The sequence below is a fragment of the Ambystoma mexicanum genome, chromosome 1p (genome assembly GCF_040938575.1).
Source record: "Ambystoma mexicanum isolate Mex_15411 chromosome 1p, UKY_AmexF1_1, whole genome shotgun sequence".
NCBI classification, from domain to species: Eukaryota; Metazoa; Chordata; class Amphibia; order Caudata; family Ambystomatidae; genus Ambystoma; species Ambystoma mexicanum.
Window position 1 is genome coordinate 1460317012 of NC_090921.1, and position 20450 is coordinate 1460337461.

A 20450-nucleotide genomic window follows, 5' to 3' on the forward strand; every position below is an offset into this window, starting at 1 on the left:
GGTTTTTTCTGGTGTGTTGGCCTGCGAGCGGCTCCGTAACTGTGAGGGTGCTGCCGCTTTCTGTGTGCTCCAATTTAAGGGCTGCAGGAATGAGCATTTGTGACTGGCAGCACAGTTATTCGGATGCATTAGCGCCTCTGTTCCCTATTTTGTCCTACTGCTTTTGTTTCCTGTGTGGTTGTTCCTGGTATACACAGGCGCAGCATCTGGATCCACAACCTACCCTCTCTTCATTGTGCTTCATCAGTCACTCCTGGCATAAGCAGATGCCATTTTCTACTCCTCCAATACTCTCTCACCCCATCTGCTAGTGGCCCCTTCAGCCATATGCAGGCCATCATTATTTAGATGCTACTGCGCCCTCTTGTTGGCAGCTGCATCTGACATATGCTGCTGCCGCCCTGGCCACATCATTTTCTTTTGCTCCGCCTGACTCCGCTCATTGGCAGCTGCTCCTGACATTCACGGTCTGCCTGTGTTAGAGCATTTTATTATAGCATGTATCTGCCACAGTCACAGTACCTCTGTGAATGCTTGAAAGTACTGACCCCCCTAAACCGATTATCACTATATTACAAAAGCCTTACTCCAATTGCTCTCCTTTTATATGTTTGTCCTACTAGATACCATACCTTAGTTAAATGCAGTCACCTTTGTTTCCCTGCCTCTCTTCTCTCCTTCTGTTCTGCCTTATTAGAAAACATACCTCTTGAAGCAAATGTAAGTCTGGGATTCTGCCTAGCCCTCTTGGTAGCACATGTTGAATCTGGCTCTTGTGATAAGTGCAGTGGCATTAGGACTCACCAAATTCTGGGAAGGTAAGAAGGTGTGAGCTCACCAACCTGGTGGAATCCTACTTGAATTCCTTTCGAGTCCAAAGCCCCACTAATCCGCTGACCACGTTCCATCCATCTAGGACTTTCAACCACCTGCTCATCCCATTATATCCCCTTCTGCACCTGGCATGTTCCTGTTGGTGGTTCTGGCTCTTGGCTATGCTTCTCTTCACTGTGCTTGTGAGGTGTGATCGTGCATGGGGGTGTGGATAGCTTTATTATGGACTCCTGTGTGACGCCTGATAAATCTTTTCTTCACAGCAAATTCTTGCAAAGTTGAGTTGGTGTAACTGTTGATGAAAGACTGTTGTGATATTTGTGTTTGTTTGAGATTTGCGTTATGAGTTATTTTGTATTGTAATAGCAAATCATTTTTTTCCAGGATTTGTGTTCGTGCTCTGTTGTGGACAACACTGAGCCATGTGATGAGGTTTTCCCTTGGAACACAATCACATATTTCTTTTACTGAGAATCAAACAAAGTGAACCTGCAACATAACTGAAAGGGTGAAAATGTGTTATCAATACAACGTGTGGAATTTTTCTACTTATTTGTATGAATACATTTCATTGAGTTCTGAAACGTGTGCTACCTCCAGGAAAGTGAACCAAAACTTATTTCTTCTTCTATCAAGATATTCAAATGTCTTGATATATTGATTAATCTCTCTTGCTTAATTCATGCACCAGTACCTTTTTAAAAAGTCTATTTTGTTTTACAATTTCACGCACAATATACAAGCATTATACCAATTTAATGTTTTATTGGATTGAATAACTATATACATATTTCCTAAGCAGTATAGAACTGCCCTTCAGTGTACAAGTCCAAATCTAGAAAAATGTCTGACATCCAAAGCCAAGCAAAAAACATAGCTAGATAAAAATCAATATAAATCGGTATTTTCAATTTTCTAAATTATTGCTTGGATATAATTTGCTTGCAAATTAGTTTAAATCGATGTCAGCATTTCTGCTTGGTCTTCTGCAGGAACACAGTTTAGAAAAAGCAGATGTAATCCTCTTTCTAATGGAAATGCTCCTGTCTCTCTCTGCTGGACTTGTTTTGAAGCGCCATCCTTCAATCTGGCATTCAGAAGCAGATGTGGCTGAATCTATGGAAATAGAAATATAGTTGTTATACAGTCATTTATTACTGTTCGTCACAAGAGTGATACAACAGGTGACGGAACATGAGACCCATCGGTTGGAGGTCGCTCAGAAGGGAATATTGAGGATCACGCTGCAAAGAGTGGAATGTCTTCTGCTATACAGTTGAAGGTTAGGTTGGGAGGAATTTAATACGTGTATGACATACTGATGCATACAAATGGTCAAATGAGTATGCTAGTGAATTGTAAGCTACCAGTTTTGCACAAAAAAGGAGGAAAAGGGAAGGAATAGTTTCCTAAAGAATTAGATCTGGAAGAAGTTTGAGAGACAATGGCCATCTGGGGAATTCATTTTTGGGATAACATGCCTTGTGTTATCGTCAGTCTTTGGCCATGAGGTGGATGTTCCTTTATTTGCCATCTACTTTTATGCTCAGAATTAAAAGAAAGTTAAGGTTAATATCATGCGTATCTGACCCTACTACCTCATCCATATGGTCTTTTGTGACCTCCTCCTTCTTTACAAGCTAGACCAATAAGTTCTCAGGTTGATCCCAGCACCTGACAACTTCCGCCACTTTTTGTTTATATTCCAGCCTCAGGTGGGACAGATAATCCCTCTCCAGCTGTAACATCTGCTAGACCGCCATTCCCAACTCTGTTAATCTGAGATAAGTGAACAAGTTGATAGTACCTCTACAAAATCCAAGAAAGAGCATCTAAGCCCCCTCCCAAAATACAAGACCTCTGACCTTTGAGTCCATATGTTCTTCCATTACTCAAAACCCCCTCTTCATATTCTGCCACCCACAAAGGTAAGATGTTTGCATTCTATTAACCCAGAAATCCAAAAAAATAAAAAATAGGTTCTGGCCGAAAAAAACACATTTGGTAGAGCGCATGATGAGAATTAAAGTCCATGTAAGACTTTCCATGGAGAGTTGTCCAACATCACAAAACTCTAGAGTCTCTTGGGACATGGCCAAACAATCCCTTTTAGTGGTAATTTGACCTATGGAGTCCTGGGAATAATATTGAAGGCGTGGTGATGAACTGGGGTGACCCTCAAAACTAGGTGCCACCAACAACTCTGTTATACGAAGGAGATAACTATAGTCCATCACCAGCCTTAGGATGAAGCCTGATACCTTTTTCACCGACCTAAGAAGCCTGTAGACCTGTCTGAACCCCAATTCTTGAGATTCATCAACACCCTAAGTGACAGAGAAAGGAAATGGTGAAAGTCCCACTGTCTAGTTGGGTCACCACAAAAGGAAAGGGCACCTATAGATAGCCAACCTCAGGGGAAGCAAGATTCACCCATTTCACAATGTATGCATATTTATATTTCTTCAAATATAACAAAAAACTCCCCATATAAATCTTAAAATTCCTCAAACACATGGTGGGGTTAAATTCTCTGATTTCCTTAATTACTAAAAGGCCTTTTCCCTTTGTCAACTAGTTCTAAAATGCCTATTTGATATAAAGTTGAGTCTGCCTTGATTACACCATTTTGCATGTATGGTTTTGTTCAACTGACCTCTTTGCCAGATATTAAATGTTCTATTTTCATTTTTACAAAATGTCATGGGATACCATTTGAATCATTCTTATATATCAACTGCCAATGGCGATATGGCCATTTGGCACAACTAGCATATCTCTATAGGTAGTCATCCTATGTTGCTTCATTGTTGTACAGCAGAGGTAGTTTCCTTATCTGACATCTATTTAAAAGAAAATACCTATTTCTTTCGCATCATTAATGTCTTTATTGACAGCCCTGATCATATGTTCTATCTGAAGCTTTTTTGGAGCAATTTTAGTTAAGACCTACACTCATACACAAGAACCCTATAGACAATTGCACATTCTCTTAGAAAACCCCGGTACCAAGGCTGCTAAATTATATGCATTACACAATGATGACAACAATAACAATACTGCCCAAACTAATATTATAATATTTTTAAAGAGTGAGAAGGGAATTTAGATTTTACCATTTCTCTTGATACTTTGGAAAGATTTAATTCACATATTTCAATGCCTAAGTTTCTACAAACTTAACAGAAACTATATTTTTCATGTTGGATTGAGCTTACCTCACCCTTATCAGCATTTCAAGATGTTCCACAAATTGTCCTTGTTTATGTTAGGCTTGTCAATTGCCTAATACCGATTTCCTTCAGTGGATTGTTAAATGCACATTTCTTCATGTATTTGTGGTTAGTTATTGTGGGAATTCTGCAGAAATCATGAATTTTAGTGTTCCTCTAACACTTGTTAGTCTACTTTTAGGTCGTTTAAGTGATATTGAAATAACATAAATTGAATCTTTCAAATTATTTCATCTATTTATTGCCATTGCATTTCAAAAACAATCGTCCAACTGGTTATGCTCCAAAAAATGATCCTTTATATTATGGTGGACCTAGTATTCTCTATTGACATAATGGAAAAATGGTACACTAAGTGTGCTGCAGAATTTCAAAAATGTAATATCAAATTACTGTTTTTTTAATTAACTTCCTCAATGGCTTCAACCTCTTTTCACAGTAAGGCAAGTCTTTAAAAATGTTACTGTTCCTAAGCCACCATGAATATGTGTAACTCTTTTGTATTTGATTTCTATTGAACCGTTACCTATCCTTCCTTATGTGGCTGTATGTATCTTTTCTCCCACTTTATTTTCTGCACTTAAATATTGATTTATGCACTGGTGGTTAACATCACTCCTAACTATTTACGGTTTTTATCAATGGTGATAAATGATTTACAGGTGTTCTCTATTATAATACTCCTGGTAATTTCAATGCATCATCACTATGGTTTCACTAGATTAACTGTTAATTGTGTCTTAATCCTGTTAATATTCAATTTTTCTTGAAATTTCAATTAATAATATAAATAATAATAATTTACCAATCATATAGCACTACGAACCCTCAGGCATATGGGCGCTGCTTATTATTGCCCACAATGTGTGGTGCTCATTTATCGACCTCGGAAGGACGAAAGGCTGAGTTTGGCCCTGCCGGGATTCGAACCTGTGTCAGCAGCTCTGCACAGAGGTCAAAGTGAGCGCTCTACTCGCTAAAAGCATCACTTCTTGGAGCCCTCCCTGAGCTTAATTAGTTAATTCATCTTTTCTTCAGAATAGCCATTCTCTGTCCTCCTAATCTATTGGCAATTAAACTATCTGAAACATTGTTTAAAAAGGCATAGTTTCTTAATGGCTTCTCCAATCAATAAAACATTGAGCTACTGTATTTTAATGCATATGACAAACAAAAGAGGAAAACAGGCTACCCCTGCTTATACGCATTCACTCATTCGAATTACGACTGCCAAAGGCAGGTGTCAATCAATATCTGCTTGTGTGCCCGAATCGCTGTTCAAAAAAGTTACTCCTGCATCCCGTCCCCTTTCCTCCATATTTTTGAGACATTCCGTCCTTCGGGACGGGACCGGTGCACTTTGAAGCATCAAAAACTACTTTTGTCCTCTTATTTTTACGCTGGCCACCGCACATGGCCGTAACCCCACCTTCCTGAGCTCCGCCCCGCGCATCACCCTTCAGTCCTTTTCTCCATGCGGTCGGGGTCGGACGCACTTGCATCGCGGGGAATTTTTTCTTTTTTCCCACTTGTCCTTCATCTTCCTGCTCCGGTTCCAAAGTCGTCTTCTCCTCCGTCTATGACGGAGTGTCAGGGATTTGTGTCCTGTTCTTCGTGCGAAGGTTGTTTCACAAGGGCAGCTCCCCATTCTCTATGTCTGGAGTGCTTGGGCCCGGAACATCGGTGGTAGACTCTTGTCTCTACTGCGACTCTCTCTCCGTCCAAGCACTCCAGCTTCGGCCTGTCAAGTGGGAGGAGTTGTTCCAATGACTTCCTCCTCCACATTTACAGCAGTTCATCGATGAAAATAAGGAAGCAGGCTGTAAGTTCCTTCCTTTTTAGGGTACTCCGGCCAGGGGACTCCTCCCCGGGGGCTTCTGGTTCTGGGAAATGTCCAAGTGGCTCTTGTACCAGGGTTCTCCTTGAGGTGTCCAAAAAGGGGTCTAACCTGGATTCCAGAGTTTTCTCTGAGGCTCCCTGTCAAGGGGCTCAAACTACAAGCTCAACTCATCAGAGGACATACCCTTTACTGCTTGTCCACTTCCCTTCATCAACAGTAGTGGAAGCAGCTACACTCCAGGCTAAGCCTTCTTCAACATCCTCCACGGCTGCCTCTAAGGTCCTGTCCAAGGAGGACAAAATTCTAGATGGCATCGGGAAAAATGTTTTTTCCAATGCAGGCCTTCAGCCGCATCAAGCGAATACTGAAGTCATTCTGGCAGTGGCAAACCCCAAGCTATGGAGAGAGCTTTTGGAATTTCAAGATTGTATCCCACAGGACAGGCTAGAAGATTTTAAAGAAGGCCTATCCAATGCCAGAGTTCTGGCTCAGGACCTGCTGGAGGCTGCAGCCCATCATGTAGATACGTCCGCTCGGTGCCTTATAGTCGGAATAGACATTTCCCGCCAGGTGTGGCTTCACGCGACAAAGTTCTCGAAAGAGGTTCAGGACAAGTTACTCAACTTCCCCTTTGAAGGAAAATAGCTTTTCCATTCCTCCAGTGATGAGGAACTCAACAAGACAAAGGCAAGCACATTGTCGGCTAAATCTTTGTGGGTCCAAGCAAAACAACCTCCAGCTAAAGCAGCCTAAACACATAGGTCGGTAAACAGAGGTCGGGGGCTTTTAGGATTTAGAGGTTTCCAGGAGCATCGAGCACACAGAGCAGAAGGTTCCTCTGGTGGGCCTCGGCACAAGCAGCAAAGAGAGAGTGCCCGGTTTTTCTCTCGGTCATCAGCCTCCTCCTTGGCAACAGGAGGTCTCGCCCCTGATGAATCATCCAAATTATGTTTTCCATTGGTCACATGAGACTCCGGTGGGAGAACGTATATCGTCTCATCTGGAGGCGTGGAAGACCATCACAGAAGACAGATGGGTTTTGTCCATCGCCTGAGCGGGCTTCCGACTTTCCCTCCCTCATCCCACCTTCTCACCCTCCTCTTCGCAGACTGGTTCTCCCTCCCTCAGAGCCGCGGTACAAAAACCTCTGAACCTCAAATTGGTGCGACCTTTTCCCTTGTCTGTTTACAGTGCCCACACCCAACCAGGCAGGCCTGCCCACTATCCTCGACCTCTCCAACTTCAACCTTTTCCTTCCCCAAGAGAAATTCAAGATGATAACGCCCAGCCAGATAAAGTCCTCTCTTCAGAAGGGCGATTGGCTAAGTGTGGTAGTTCTCCAGGACGCTTGCACATCCTGATCTGGCCCCCACATCGGAAATACCTTCGGTTTTCTGTGGGAACAGACCAATTCCAATATCGAGTGCTGCCGTTTGGTCTCAGCTCGGCACTGCGTGTCTTTACAAAGATGATGGCTGTCATCACAGTGTTCCTCAGACTGCAGGGCGTTCATGTCTATCCATATTTAGACGATTGGCTTCTGTGGAGTCCTTAATCCCGGGCTGCAACAGCTAATCTTCAGTCTCTCCTCCAGCTCCTGTTTCAACTGGGGCTGTCGGTGAACTGGCGGAAATCATCTATGGCATTTGCTCAAGACCTGATATTTCTATGTTTCCATTGGGATACTGTCAGTGCCATAGAATTGCAGATTTATCAACCATGTGCCATTTTTTCCTGAACTCCTCCCACAGGTCAGCCTGGTGGCTCCAGAGACTCCTTGGCCTGATGGCTTCATGTGCTCTAGTTCTGCCTCTTGCAAGACTGTAAATGAGATGCACACAGCTAGCGCTGTGGAGCTGCTGGTCCCAAGCTTTGGATCCAGACTCCAAAATGATACTGATCCCATCTTCCATGATGTTGGATATTCAATGGTGGACAACCTACAACAACCTCGCATTGGGAACTTCCTTCCAGAACCCTTACCACAGGTCGCAGTTACAACAAACTTCTCCCTTCTAAGGTGGGGAGTTCTGTTGGGTCATCTCGAGGTCTACGATCTGTGGACACCCCAAGACAGGATGTCTCATATCAACTACTTAGAACTCTTGCCAGTTTTCCTGGCCTTGAAATCTTTCCAGCCTTCTATCATCAACAGGGTAGTGCGAATTCTCAAGGATACTTATGTAGCTATGTTCTACGTCAACAGACAGGTGGGTACTAGGGTGCCTCCTCTGGTGGATTTAGCTATCCAGATTTGGAATTGGGCAGTCCAACACAATGTCTGGCTACAGGCCGTGCACATTTCGGGATAGATCAATGTTGCAGCAGACTCCCAGAGCAGCCAGTCTGTGGAGAATTACGAGTTCCCACTCATTGTGTTGGACTGCCCAATTCCAAATTCCTCCAATGAACAGCAATGTTCTTGCCAAGCTTTTCCAGCAATAGGGTTCTCCAACAGTGGACCTCTATGCGACTATGCGACTATGCGACTATGCTACTGCAACCAACAGGAAACTAACACTCTATGCTTCCAGGGATGGTCTCGGAGCATCTTCCTTGGGGGATGCGCTCGAGATTCTGTGGGACAACATGAAGGAGTATGCCTTTCCTCCTCTGCCGTTGATTCATCGTTCACTCTGGAAGCTCAGGAGTGCCTCCAACTGCACTCTCCTGTTCATAGCTACTTGGTGGCAAGCCAGGTTCTGGTTCTTGGAGCTTCAGCACTTATCGATATGCGACCCAATCAGGTTACCACAGAACCCCAGTCTCCTGCACCAGAGCAATCACCGGTGGGGCACCCCGCCCCACAATCCTACAACTTGGCAGCCTGGTGCCTGAGTTCAGGGCCTTAGCGCAGTTTAACCCTTCGGAGGATAATATGCGCATAATCCAGGAGGCACGTAAGCCTTCCACAAGAGTGTAGTACAAAGGTAAATGGCTTCGTTTTTGTCATTGGTGTCTTGCTAAACAGCTTGTCTTGTTTTTTATATCAGACATTGCGGCCTCCGGCATCCAAGTCTTATCGTGCAGAACATATCTGTCAGCCATTGCAGCTTATATTTATACAGATAATTGGTTTTTTTCTCTGATAAATCCAGTAATCAAGAGGCATTTTGCAGGTCTCCTTCACCTCTTGCCGCCGGTCTGGCCTCCGCACCCAAAATGGGATCTAAACGTGGTCCTTACCGCTCTGTGTCACAAGCCATTAGAACCACTCGCCACTAAGGAACTTACATTTATCTCCTGGAAAGTGGGCTTCTTAATTGCAGTTACATCTGTGAGAAGAATAAGCGAGCTTCAAGCTCTCTCTGTTGAACACCTGTTCTTTATCTTTCACAAGGATAAGGTTGTACTTCGCACTCATCATTCTTTCCTTCCAAAAATTGTCTCAGACTACCACATAAATCAGTCAATATCTCTCCCAGTTTTTTTTTCAGAACCCGGTCTTAGATGCGCAAAGGGTTTAACATAACCTGGACGTCAGAAGAGGTCTGAAGTTTTGCCTTGACAGAACAAGTGATTTCAGAAGCTCCCCACAATTCTTGGTTACTTTCGGGAACCCAAAGGGGAAACCGGCATCAAAAGCGTCCATTTCATGATGGATTGCTTCATGTATCTCAGAGGCTTTACAATTCAAGGCATTCAGCGGCCAAAGAGCGTTCATGCACATTTGGTCCATGGCAAAGTGGCTGCTGTTGCCTTCCAGAAATATGTCTATTGGGAGTCCATAGCCAAGGCTGCTACGTTGGCTTCCCCCTTGGCTTCTTGTAGACACTATTGGCTTGAACTGAGCTCCCGGGCTGATGCCCAGTTTGGCCAGGCAGTTCTTAAAAACCTGTTCCACTAAGGGGAATTTCAATCCTCCCGTTTCTTTGGTCAGTGCTTGGGAATCTCCCAAAAGTATGGAGGTAAGGGGATGGAACGTAGGAGTATAACAAAATTACTCATTTTAGTGACTACCTTACTCCTAGTTCATAGTCCGCTTTCCTCCATACGCCCACCTGCCGTCCCCTCAAAATAGTTTCCTCTACTTTGCTAATGGTCCTTTGACTTTGGCGATAGAAAAGGACTGAGGGCAATGCCCGGGCAGAGCTCAGGAAGTCGGGGTTATGGCCATGTGCGGTGGCCCCTCGTAAAAATAAAAGAAGGACAAAAAGCAGTTTTTGATGCTTCAAAGTGCTCCGATGCCAAAAGTATGGTGGAAAGGGGACTATGGACTAGGAGTAAGGTAGTTACTACAGTGAGTAACTTTGTTATTATTGATCCCCTTTTTTACAGAAAAATATATATAAAAACATTAATATCTCTCAAGGAAAACAATAAGCTCGGCGGTAACCGGAGAATGTTGAGTTTACTCTGTAGACCAATTGATACAAAGTGCTAGGTGAGAGAACAGTGTTCACACTGAGGGGTTAGTGTACCAAAAGCGTGTGGAAATACAATTGTAAACACTAAATATAACCATTGGAAAAGAAACTACATTAACCAAAGGTTAACATGTTCCACAACCTATTGTACCCAACATGGTTGACCGTGACTCTTCAGCCTTTGTCTTGTAACCAATCACGTTAAGAGGAAGATACCGGCTCTCCTAATTAAATAAAGAAGAGAAGAAATATAGCCATTGGAAAAGAAATTGTAATAACAAAAGGCCACCATTTTACCTTGCCGGGAATTAGGTAAGTGTGCTCCCTGCATCTCCATTCCCCTTCGCTCAGGCTTGTAACCTATGCCCCGGGGCAGTATCATACCGGTAATGCCCCCCTGCTTGATGGTTACCGGCCGGGTTTATCGTTTTCTCTGTCAGATATTGTTTTTATATATTTGTTTGTAAACAAAGTGCATCACTAAACTGCTTTGAACAGAAATTCTGGTACACAGGCAGATCTTGGCTTGCATATAAGGGAGGGATAGCCAGTTTTCCTGTTTCTTTAGCCTTAAGCGTGTTCTTCCCATTCCAAAACAGGCCCCGCCGAGACCAAAAAAGTGGGAAGCACCCATAATAATTCTATTTTAATGCATATGTCCATGAATATGTTCTATTTTTCCAATCCCCTTTCTTCGGGAATTTCTCCTCTACCTTCTGAATCTCCCTTCTCAACCTTGCTTCTGAAGGACTTTTTTCCTTTTTCTGTCTGGACCCTTTTGTAATAAACAAGAACTGGAAATGACCTTCTTCCGCCTCACACGCTGTGGTCACCAGTACCACGCCCATATTGTTACTAATTTGAAAAAGGAATGTCTTCTGTTATTCCAAACCTGAATACTGAACCTGAAGAAGATTACAATACCAGCGTGAACCCACCCAAGAAAATTCCCTCACACTAGTAGTAGCGAAACCATGCTGTGATTGGTCCAGTCCACTGTATGGCTAGAAATGACAGAAACAAAGTATTGCTTCGTCATTTCCACAAGTAAATAATCTATAGAAGGGTATGTAAATTTGGGTAGAAAAAAGTAAACCCACATTTTTCAGGATTTAGTGCACTTCATATTTCTGTTTATAAAATAATATTCTTGATTACATCTAAATGGGTTTACTTTTGTTTACCTCAACATTAAAGTCCCTTTTCACAAATAAAAACAACAAAAAGCCTGTCCTACCACCTCATAGAGATACCCAAGTACCCGATTCCCTTAACATCAAAGCATATCCTACCAAGTAGATCAACCCTACTCGCACATAACTCTTCACCATTACCCTACCTCCCCTCTGCATGGAGACCGCAAGGATAAACTTCAAAATAGTCTCTTAACCGGCTTAACCCTCACAAGCAGCGCAGGAGGGGTTCCTGCCCTAGGCACAACAGAATCACGCAAAGCTCAGCAATAAGGCCTCACGGCCCACCCATAGCAGCAAGAGAAACCGCCACACGCTGGTGCTCACGTCCTGCTAACACTCAATTTTGTAACTGTCCACTGCCGGAGTACAGATAGAGGAAAACGTGCAAAACTTTGACATCAGAGAAATCCTACTGGACCTGAAGGCTGGAATTGGGGGCCTAGCCACCAAATTAGACACACTTCCTTCGAAAGTCGATCAACTCCAACATCGGCTGGACAAGCATGCAGACAGGTTAGACACAGTGGAACAGCGAGTGCCAGACCTTGATGACGGTGCAATGTCCCTGACCTCCAGGGTATCCTCGTTGGAAGCACAAATGAAAGCAGTGTGCCCCAAAAATGAAGACTTAGAGGGACGCTCTCGTAGAATTAACATCAGAATTGTCGGGGTCAGAGAGCAACAGCTTAGGATCAAAATGGAAGAACACGTGGAAAAGATCTGTATGGAACTATTCGGAGCTGAGACCCTCTCCCAGCTGTTTGTCATCAAAAGAGCACACTAGGTCCCCAACGTGAGACCAATCCCAGGAGCAAATCCACGCCCGATTATAGCAAAGCTGTTAAACTACAAAGACAGCGATGCGATACTCCAGGGGGCCAGGGAAAAAGGAGACTTCCAATACGAGGGAAATCATATTCAATTCTTTCCTGACTTCTCCCAAGCAGTCCAGGCGCAGAGAAGATCGAACGCAGCTCTTAAACGGCGATTGCAAGACAATCAAATACTGTATTCAATGCTCTTCCCTGCGAAACTGCGCATCCAGCACAAAGGTAAAACCCAATTCTTCAATACACAGGAGGAAACCAGCGACTACCTAGACCGTGCCGGCTGCAGGCCCGCTTCGAACAACGGGAGCCCACAAAGGAGAGACCGGATGAGAAGGGACCCACCACAAACCGCTCGATAGACGACAACAGGCAAAGGCATCGTGTTACAACCATCACCATGAAACAACCACCACAGAACATGCATTCTATAAAGGAAGGTAGCCCATTTTCCTCTTGGAGGGCTACTAGCGCCCCGAGCACAGCAATGTTGACTGTTTTGTTTAGAAGGGAAAGTTCATCGAGGGCAAGTTGGGGGTTGCCCACGCAGGGGAGGGAAGATAATTACACGAAGATGCCATCGACTGCTCATCCACGCACCATCAAGTCCACACTACAGAACTCCAACCCGACGAAGTTAAATTCCAACAGATCATCACATGTGCCTAGGTTCCAACCGAAACCTGCTGACCACGTCACGTCCACCTCCAATCATCCACCCATCTGCCAGTAACACTGTTTAAAATTGCCACCTGGAACATCCGGTGTGGCAACCAACCAGCAAAAACCAGGAGAATCCTCCAATACCCCCGAAGACACAAAATTAACGTGGCCATGCTACAAGAGACCCACCTCCTTCCAACCTCGGAACAACATTGGGCCAAGTCCTGGGGGTGTCATAGGTACTTCTAATCCCACTCATCCTATGCAAGAGGAGTCGCAATCCTAATCGACAAGAGAGTTAATTTCAGCCTGATCGGCTCAAAGAAAGACGCAGAGGGAAGGGCCATGCTGGTGAGAGGGATCCTAGGGGGAAACGAAGTAGTCCCAGTAAACTCATATGCCCCAAACACTGACAGACCGAATAACTTCAACTGGGTCATGACACAGCTGGGAAGGATCAACTCGACGACCATCATCTGGGGAGCAGATCTCAACACACCAATAGACCCTGGAATTGATAAATCCCATAACACAGCCAGCAAGCCGTCCAAGGCGAGCCTTCAGGTCAAGGAGATCTGCCATGCATTCAATCTAACTGACACGTGGAGACACTCCAACCGGGACACAAGAGAGTACACCTTTCATTCAGCCGTCCACAATACCACACTATCCAGCACTGCAACACCAGGTCTCAATTGGAGATTCAAGCCTGGGTCACTGGCTGACTCTGTGTTCGCAGCAGAACGGCGACAGGAAATATCAGCATTTTTAGAGATAAATCAGAACTCTGTGAGCTCGGCTGGCACCATATGGGAAACACTAAAGTGATACATTTGGGGTGTATGCATGGCAAAAGAGAACGGTATATTAAAACTGATTCGCTGCAAGCTGGCCAGTAGTGAACAGCGCCTAAAGGGGCTTGAGCTTGAATGCATCACCTCCACCGATCCACAAACCCAAGCTAACTTAAAGGAAGAACTGCTAAAGTTTAAAGAAACGGCTGAGCGCGAACTGAAATTTCTAGGGCACAGACACCAGATCTGTCAATACAGAGAGGGTCAGAAACCAGGTGCACTGCTGGCCCGCTTATTAACGATTGACAAAAAACCCACCCACGTGGAATGCATCAAAGATACACATGGAACCCTAGTCTACACGGAGGGAGAAATAGTCAATGTGTTCCGTGACTTCTACCAAGACTTGTATAGTTCCAAAGGCAGCATAAACCCTGAGTCACTGCAAGACATCCTCAACGACACCAAACTGTACTGGGTAGACAATGATCTACGTGAACCTCTAAACGCGCCTATAACACAGGAAGAAATTCTAGAAGCAATCAAACACCTCCCGAACACCAAAGCACCAGGGGAATTTTACAAAGCCTATGCGGCCACCATTGCCCCCCTCTTTCTTCAAGTCTATGAAGAATCTATAGATCAAGGGAGCCTCCCTCCCACACTGCGTGAAGCCAATGTGATAGTACTACAGAAAGACGGCAAACCTCCAGAAGACTGCGCATCATACAGACCGATTTCCTTGTTCAACCTGGACAACAAGATTTTGGCCAAAATTCTATTGTCACGCTTGCTCCCCCTCATGCCGGCACTGGTACTCGGCGATAAAGCCGGATTTATCTCAGGGCGCAGCACGACCTACGGCATCAGAAGGTTATTCGGCGTGATAGAAGCCCTTGATCCAAAACAGGAAACAGCCATAATACTTGACGCCGAGAAGGCATTCGATTCAGTTCAATGGCCATACATTTTCACAACGCTAGGACACATGGGGCTGGGGAATTTCTTTATTAAAATGGTATCGCTGCTATATAGTGACCCACGGTCCTACATTACCCTAGTAAACACTAGATCCTCAAGCATCAAACTAGAATGCAGGACTAGGCAAGGCTGCCCCCTTTCAGCTCTCCTCTTTGCCTTAGTGATGGAACCCCTACCCTCGAGACTAAGATCCCACTAACTGCACAGGGGTCTTACGCTAGGACCCCATAGATTAGTGGTCTCCCTCTATGCTGACGATGTCATGCTATTTGTCAGTGATCCCCAAACTAACCTCAACCCAGTGATGAGGGAAGTGATTAAGTTTGGTCATATGTCTGGCATTAAAACTAATCAATCGAAATCAGTAATATTTCCTCTGACCCCAAAGACCATTAAGTTCGCAGACGATCATGGCTTTAAGTGGAAAAACACAAAGGTCCGGTACCTAGGTATCTATATGTCCCTTAGCCACAATGATATATATAAAGACAACTACGAGACAACGCTAAGCTGCCTGCGGGAGCGGGTTCACAGATGGAAGTAACTCCCCCTAACACTGTGGGGTAGAACCTCACTGACTAAAATGGTTATCCTCCCCAAACTCCTCTACTTATTTACAAATATACCATTGCTTCTGAGGAAATCCTTCTTCCAAACAGTCAAAAGTCTCATTCTGGAACTACTGTGGGCAGGGAAACCAGCACGGGTAGCATACACAACGTTAATACTACCAACCTCAGGCGGCGGCCTTGCGCTCCCAGATATAGAAAAATACTACTGGGCAGCCCAAGCACAATTTGTAAGTCATTGGTACAAGATACACTTCATCCGCCCACATGTACAGGTGGAGCGAGCCCTGGCATCCTCAACCTACTGAGAGCTGTCATCATCAGTCACATCCCGGTGCCACACAATACGTTGAACACAGTCTTATCCACTTATGCAATCTAGAAATAAATTGCATGAAAATTCGAGGTAAACTAAGATTCTCTCCCCTACATCCCCCTCACATCTGAAAAAGTATTTCTTGTATGGCTAGACAAAGTTAACATCCACTCCTTTGGAGACCTCTTCCCGGAGGGCACTTTCATAACTCCACAGATGGTTAAAGACAGAGGAGGCACCACCTCCCTTGATATATTCCTCTATTTTAGGCTACGCCACACCCTACAAACCCTTTTCCCACCGTTTCCCAAACAGCCACCGACATGGGACCTACTACACAACGTAATTCAGGCTAAAGGCGATGGGAGACTAGTGTCACTGTTATACAAGTCCCTGCTAACAGACACAGTAACGTTGGATCCCCGGGTGAAGGTAAAATGGGAAACAGCCATCCAGGATACAATACCTGTAGAGGATTGGGCCTACATCCTCCGCCAGATCCAGAAAGTTGCAATAAACACCCGCTTTAAACAAATCCACTTCAACTTTGTGCACCAAACCTATTACACCCCAGTCAGAAAACACAGACACCACCCAGAGCCGTCGGCACAATGCGAAAGATGTAATGCTGCAAATGCAGATTTTTTTCCACCTCGCCTGGAACTGCATCGACATACATCGATTCTGGACCAATGTTTTACGGACAACAGCCGACATACTAGGAGAGGAGGTGACCCCGCTCCCGATGGGAGCCCTCCTTGGATTGACCAAGTATCTACAGCCCGCAACACGTAAACTAGCAGCCCTTCTCATGGTGCTGGCACGAAGGAGGATTGCTATAGCATGGGGTGGGGCCCGGCTCCCACACTCGAAGCCTGGGAAAAAGACATTATGTACTGTCAAGACATGGACTCTGAATTCATAAAGACACTACCACTGCATGCACGATCCCCCGACATCTGGGGGCCATACATAGCTTATCTGCTAAACAGTGCTGAAACCTCAGATTCGGAATCTCAAGCTACATAAACGCAGATGGAGGAACAGTGGGGCCCAGCAAAACCACAGGTGGCAGACCGAATTAGTGAGGACAAGTAAATAATACCATGACTATTGAGTCGGGCGTCAAGGGCGGGGGAAACTTGAGCAGGGATGTATGTAAGTTAAAACTGTTATGACTGCATCTGGTTGGTGCGAATGTGTATGTTCGTATATTCAAACTCCAAAAATAAAGTTTTAAAAAATAACTCTTCACCACACATCCTTCATAAAACATGAAGGTCAGACTCTTTGAGAGACCCTAACAGGAGGGGTTGGCCAGCCCATTCATATATCTAAAGGGCACACATAATACAACACACTACATATGTACCTCACAAGTGACACAGTGGTCTCTGGGGCCGTACCAAAAGATAACTGAAGCTTGTAGACAGCCCACATCGAATCAAAAGGAAGGAGCTTGAATTACAAAACAAACAATGGGAGGAATAATAAAGCAATCATGGCAGGAATATCTGGTTTAATGCAATATATCCTGGTATAGTAACCCAGACTGAAAATGAAGTGATGCAATGAAAGGTCAAACAAAGCTACCTTTAACAATGAAGACATTTTAAATGAAGAAAGTGAAAAAAGGGTAATATATTACTTAATTTGTATTTTCTTTTAAAAAAATGTCATTCAGTCCTAATTTGGTTTTAAAATGGGATCATGGTTTCCTATTGATTCGGTCGTGTGGACCTAAACCCCCTGCATCCTCCCAGTACATCTCAAAATATTTTCTTTTGGAATTAGCTATATCAATCCATGAAGTTATGCTTTCAAAAATAAGGGGAGTCCCCACGAACCAACAAGCACCTTTCCAATTATCCTGCAGCCTGATCTCCTGCTTTAAAAACCACATTGCTTGCGTCCAGAAGTGTTCTTTTGTTATGCATTCTATGTTTAGGTAACTAAATATTTGTGTATGCATATTTTAACTTCGTGTTTTTTCAGTAAAAGGTGTTTTGAACACTTTGTCGAGTAATCTTAATTGTACTGAACATCTATTATTATAGCGCCCTGTCTTCTTCTGTGACATGGCAATGAGGGCTGCATTCTCTCTCTTGGAAAATTACAGATTCTGAAATAAGGTTTTTTTTTTTATCTAGGTCGCCTTTTGTTTGCACAACTCGATTATCTACGCACTCGCTGTCATAAGAGTATCACGGCCCATTTTATTTCAACACATTTTCTAATCCTCTCCTACCATCTGGCAATCCCTTACTCCGACCGATCACACATTTGAGTACTTGCTTGAGCCTGGGTGAAGATTGGCATTCCTATAGAAACATAGCTATTGAATAAAAGGTAATAAAGCAGCTTTTTCAAACAGAACAAACACATAACATTTGCACTTAAAGAAAAATTAATATGTAGCCTTCGATTTACCAGGTGGGGATTGAAAGGTGTGATTAGATGCTGAGGTTTCTTCAAAACCTGAAAAAGTCCCCTGCAAAAAACGAAAACGAATCTGTTTCAACACTGTTAAATAAAGCAGCTGTGTACAAAATTAATAACACCATAACATCCCAGACCCCCCTCTGTTGTCCATACCATGTAACTTTGGGTCTCATCCTAAGTTACCAGGGGAAACCAGACGTGGACCCCTTGCTCACTGTTCTTAGAGAGGCACAGCTTCACCTCACTGATGAGGCCCAACTGGGCTGAAATACGTGTATGGGGTTGCTGTGGTACTCTTGTTCAGAGGAGAATTGCCTAGCATTTCAGTGCTGGACTGCCCCTGGGCAGGACAAAGACTGATATGCAGGGAAATGTCTTCTCTGTGAAAAGAACAGTGAGCTAAAGACTTGGTTGAATCTCTCCCAGGGGTTATCCACCCAAGAACAAGTCAATGGGCTGTGTTCGTGCTGGTAGAGTTTCCCAGACCCCCCTCTGTTTTGCATACAGTATTAATAACACCATTCCATTCACTACCATCTATTTTTATCTTCTAATCTTTTTGTTAAATGTTTTTATTGAAAACAGACAACCAAAATGATGTCCAAACTCAATGTGAAGGAACAAAGCTTATATGCTGCCCTGCATATAAAGGGGAACATGACATTTGTCTATAAAATCATAATCTAATGATGATGTCATGTATCAGAGATTGCAAAAGAGCGGCATGAAAAAGAAAGAGAGGAAAATAACTAAAGAAGAATTTCAGGAGTGCAAATGTCTGGAGATTAATGCACTTGTGTGAGCCATAGATTGCGTATAAAACTGTGTGTCTAATCGAAGAGGTTAGTTGTGTTCATTTAGATTATTTTCAGATTTTAACTTCATAAAACCAACCTGGACAATATTACTGTTTCCAAAGTTAAAACAAATGATTTTATAAAAATATGAAACATCAAGAAGTAATAAGAGTGCCAGTGCAAACCCATCAATTAGATTTATAAATGTTATAAATGTACATCCATCTAAAATATCTAAGAACACGCACAGTTCAAATCCCTGAATATTTTTGCTTACTAACATATTACATAATCTATCTTCGTTACAGAAATCATTACTTTTAGTTTGTTAAACTACCAGGCGATTGTATTATGTCCACTCCATGCTATCATAGTGCAGTTGGACACTACAAAAATCACATGCTTATGCTTTGTTATTTTGCAGGGTAAAAATACCTCTCTTAATTGTTCTATTCTCATATACCTTAGACAAGGTCTGAGCTTTCTTGATCTTAAAATTGAGTCAGCAGGGACATTTAGGGAAAACCATTTTGAAAACCAACATATATTGGTATCCCCACATTTCCCTACAGCCATTTCACAACATTTTACTCGTGTTCATTTCACAGCAGTAAAATGTAATAAAAGTGTTGCCGATAGAGGATAAAATAAGAGTTTTTGATGGTTAGCGATTAAGCAAAGGCGATATTGGGGGTCTAGAAAGGGTTTTGGATTTATCGTTTGCAGCAAGGGAATGCAGGTTTCTGAAGCTCTGCAAACCCCTGTAAAAGATCCTTCAAATATACGACTAAGAAAGGCTGCTTTGATATTTATTGGACCCATTAGTGTGCAGCATAGGCACACAACATATCCCGCTGGAGAGGCCCCTTCCTCCTCCCCCCCGCTCACATTGCGGACTGGTTGTCAAGGCTCCTATGGGAGCCTCTGGTGAAGGGAGGACCTTGCTTGTGGCTGGGGTTCAGGCCACAAAAATCGGTCGCTGTGCACAAGCCTAGATCAAGCCTGACCGAGACCAGTGCTGGCTCCCGAACGAGGTGCAGCTGCAGGACCCCACACAGGCTCAGGAAGGTGACAGGGACTACAAGGTAGCGATTCCACCCCCCTGTTCTGTTCTGTTCTATTGGGCACTGGAAATGGTCTGCTTTGTACGGCTGATAGCTCAATGTATGCAGGGTCAAACCCACAACCTAGCGGTAGCGCCCATCGGTGGTAGTGTTTATGAAACGCCACTGTGCACCAAACATTACATCCACAGGTAACCCTCCACATGAGCAGGGAGGCTGGAATCATCTCGGGCTGCCTGATCCTTTGGATTTCAGGCCCACTCCAAGGTGAACATGACATGGTACACGCCGTGCAAGCAGAGTACACAGAGCAAGATGGAGGCACACACTTCATTGCCGGCCCCTAGGAGGACCCTCAGATGACCACCGGGGTATCCATGGGCAATACAGAGACAGATGATACACCTCCAATGCAGGCTATTAAGCAGGCAATAAATAACTCTAGGTCGTCTATGGAGGGAAAAATGTACTCTCTTGGAATTGATGTTGACCTACTTTGACGAGACATGCACAAAAGTATGGGCCAG

General features: G+C 44.0%; 1 protein-coding gene across 1 annotated transcript in view; it reads right to left on the reverse strand.

Annotated features, from left to right (window-relative positions):
- Positions 1 to 1652: 1652 nt before the first annotated feature.
- The window catches only part of LOC138455434 (uncharacterized), a 79778-nt gene continuing 60980 nt past the window's right edge, over positions 1653 to 20450 (reverse strand). The window contains exons 5-6 of the mRNA XM_069607106.1: positions 18051 to 18111; positions 1653 to 1950 (exon numbers count right to left, since the gene is read on the reverse strand). Of these exons, the coding sequence (XP_069463207.1) occupies positions 1784 to 1950; positions 18051 to 18111 (228 nt within the window). The 3' untranslated portion in view covers positions 1653 to 1783. The remainder of the gene's footprint in view (positions 1951 to 18050; positions 18112 to 20450) is intronic.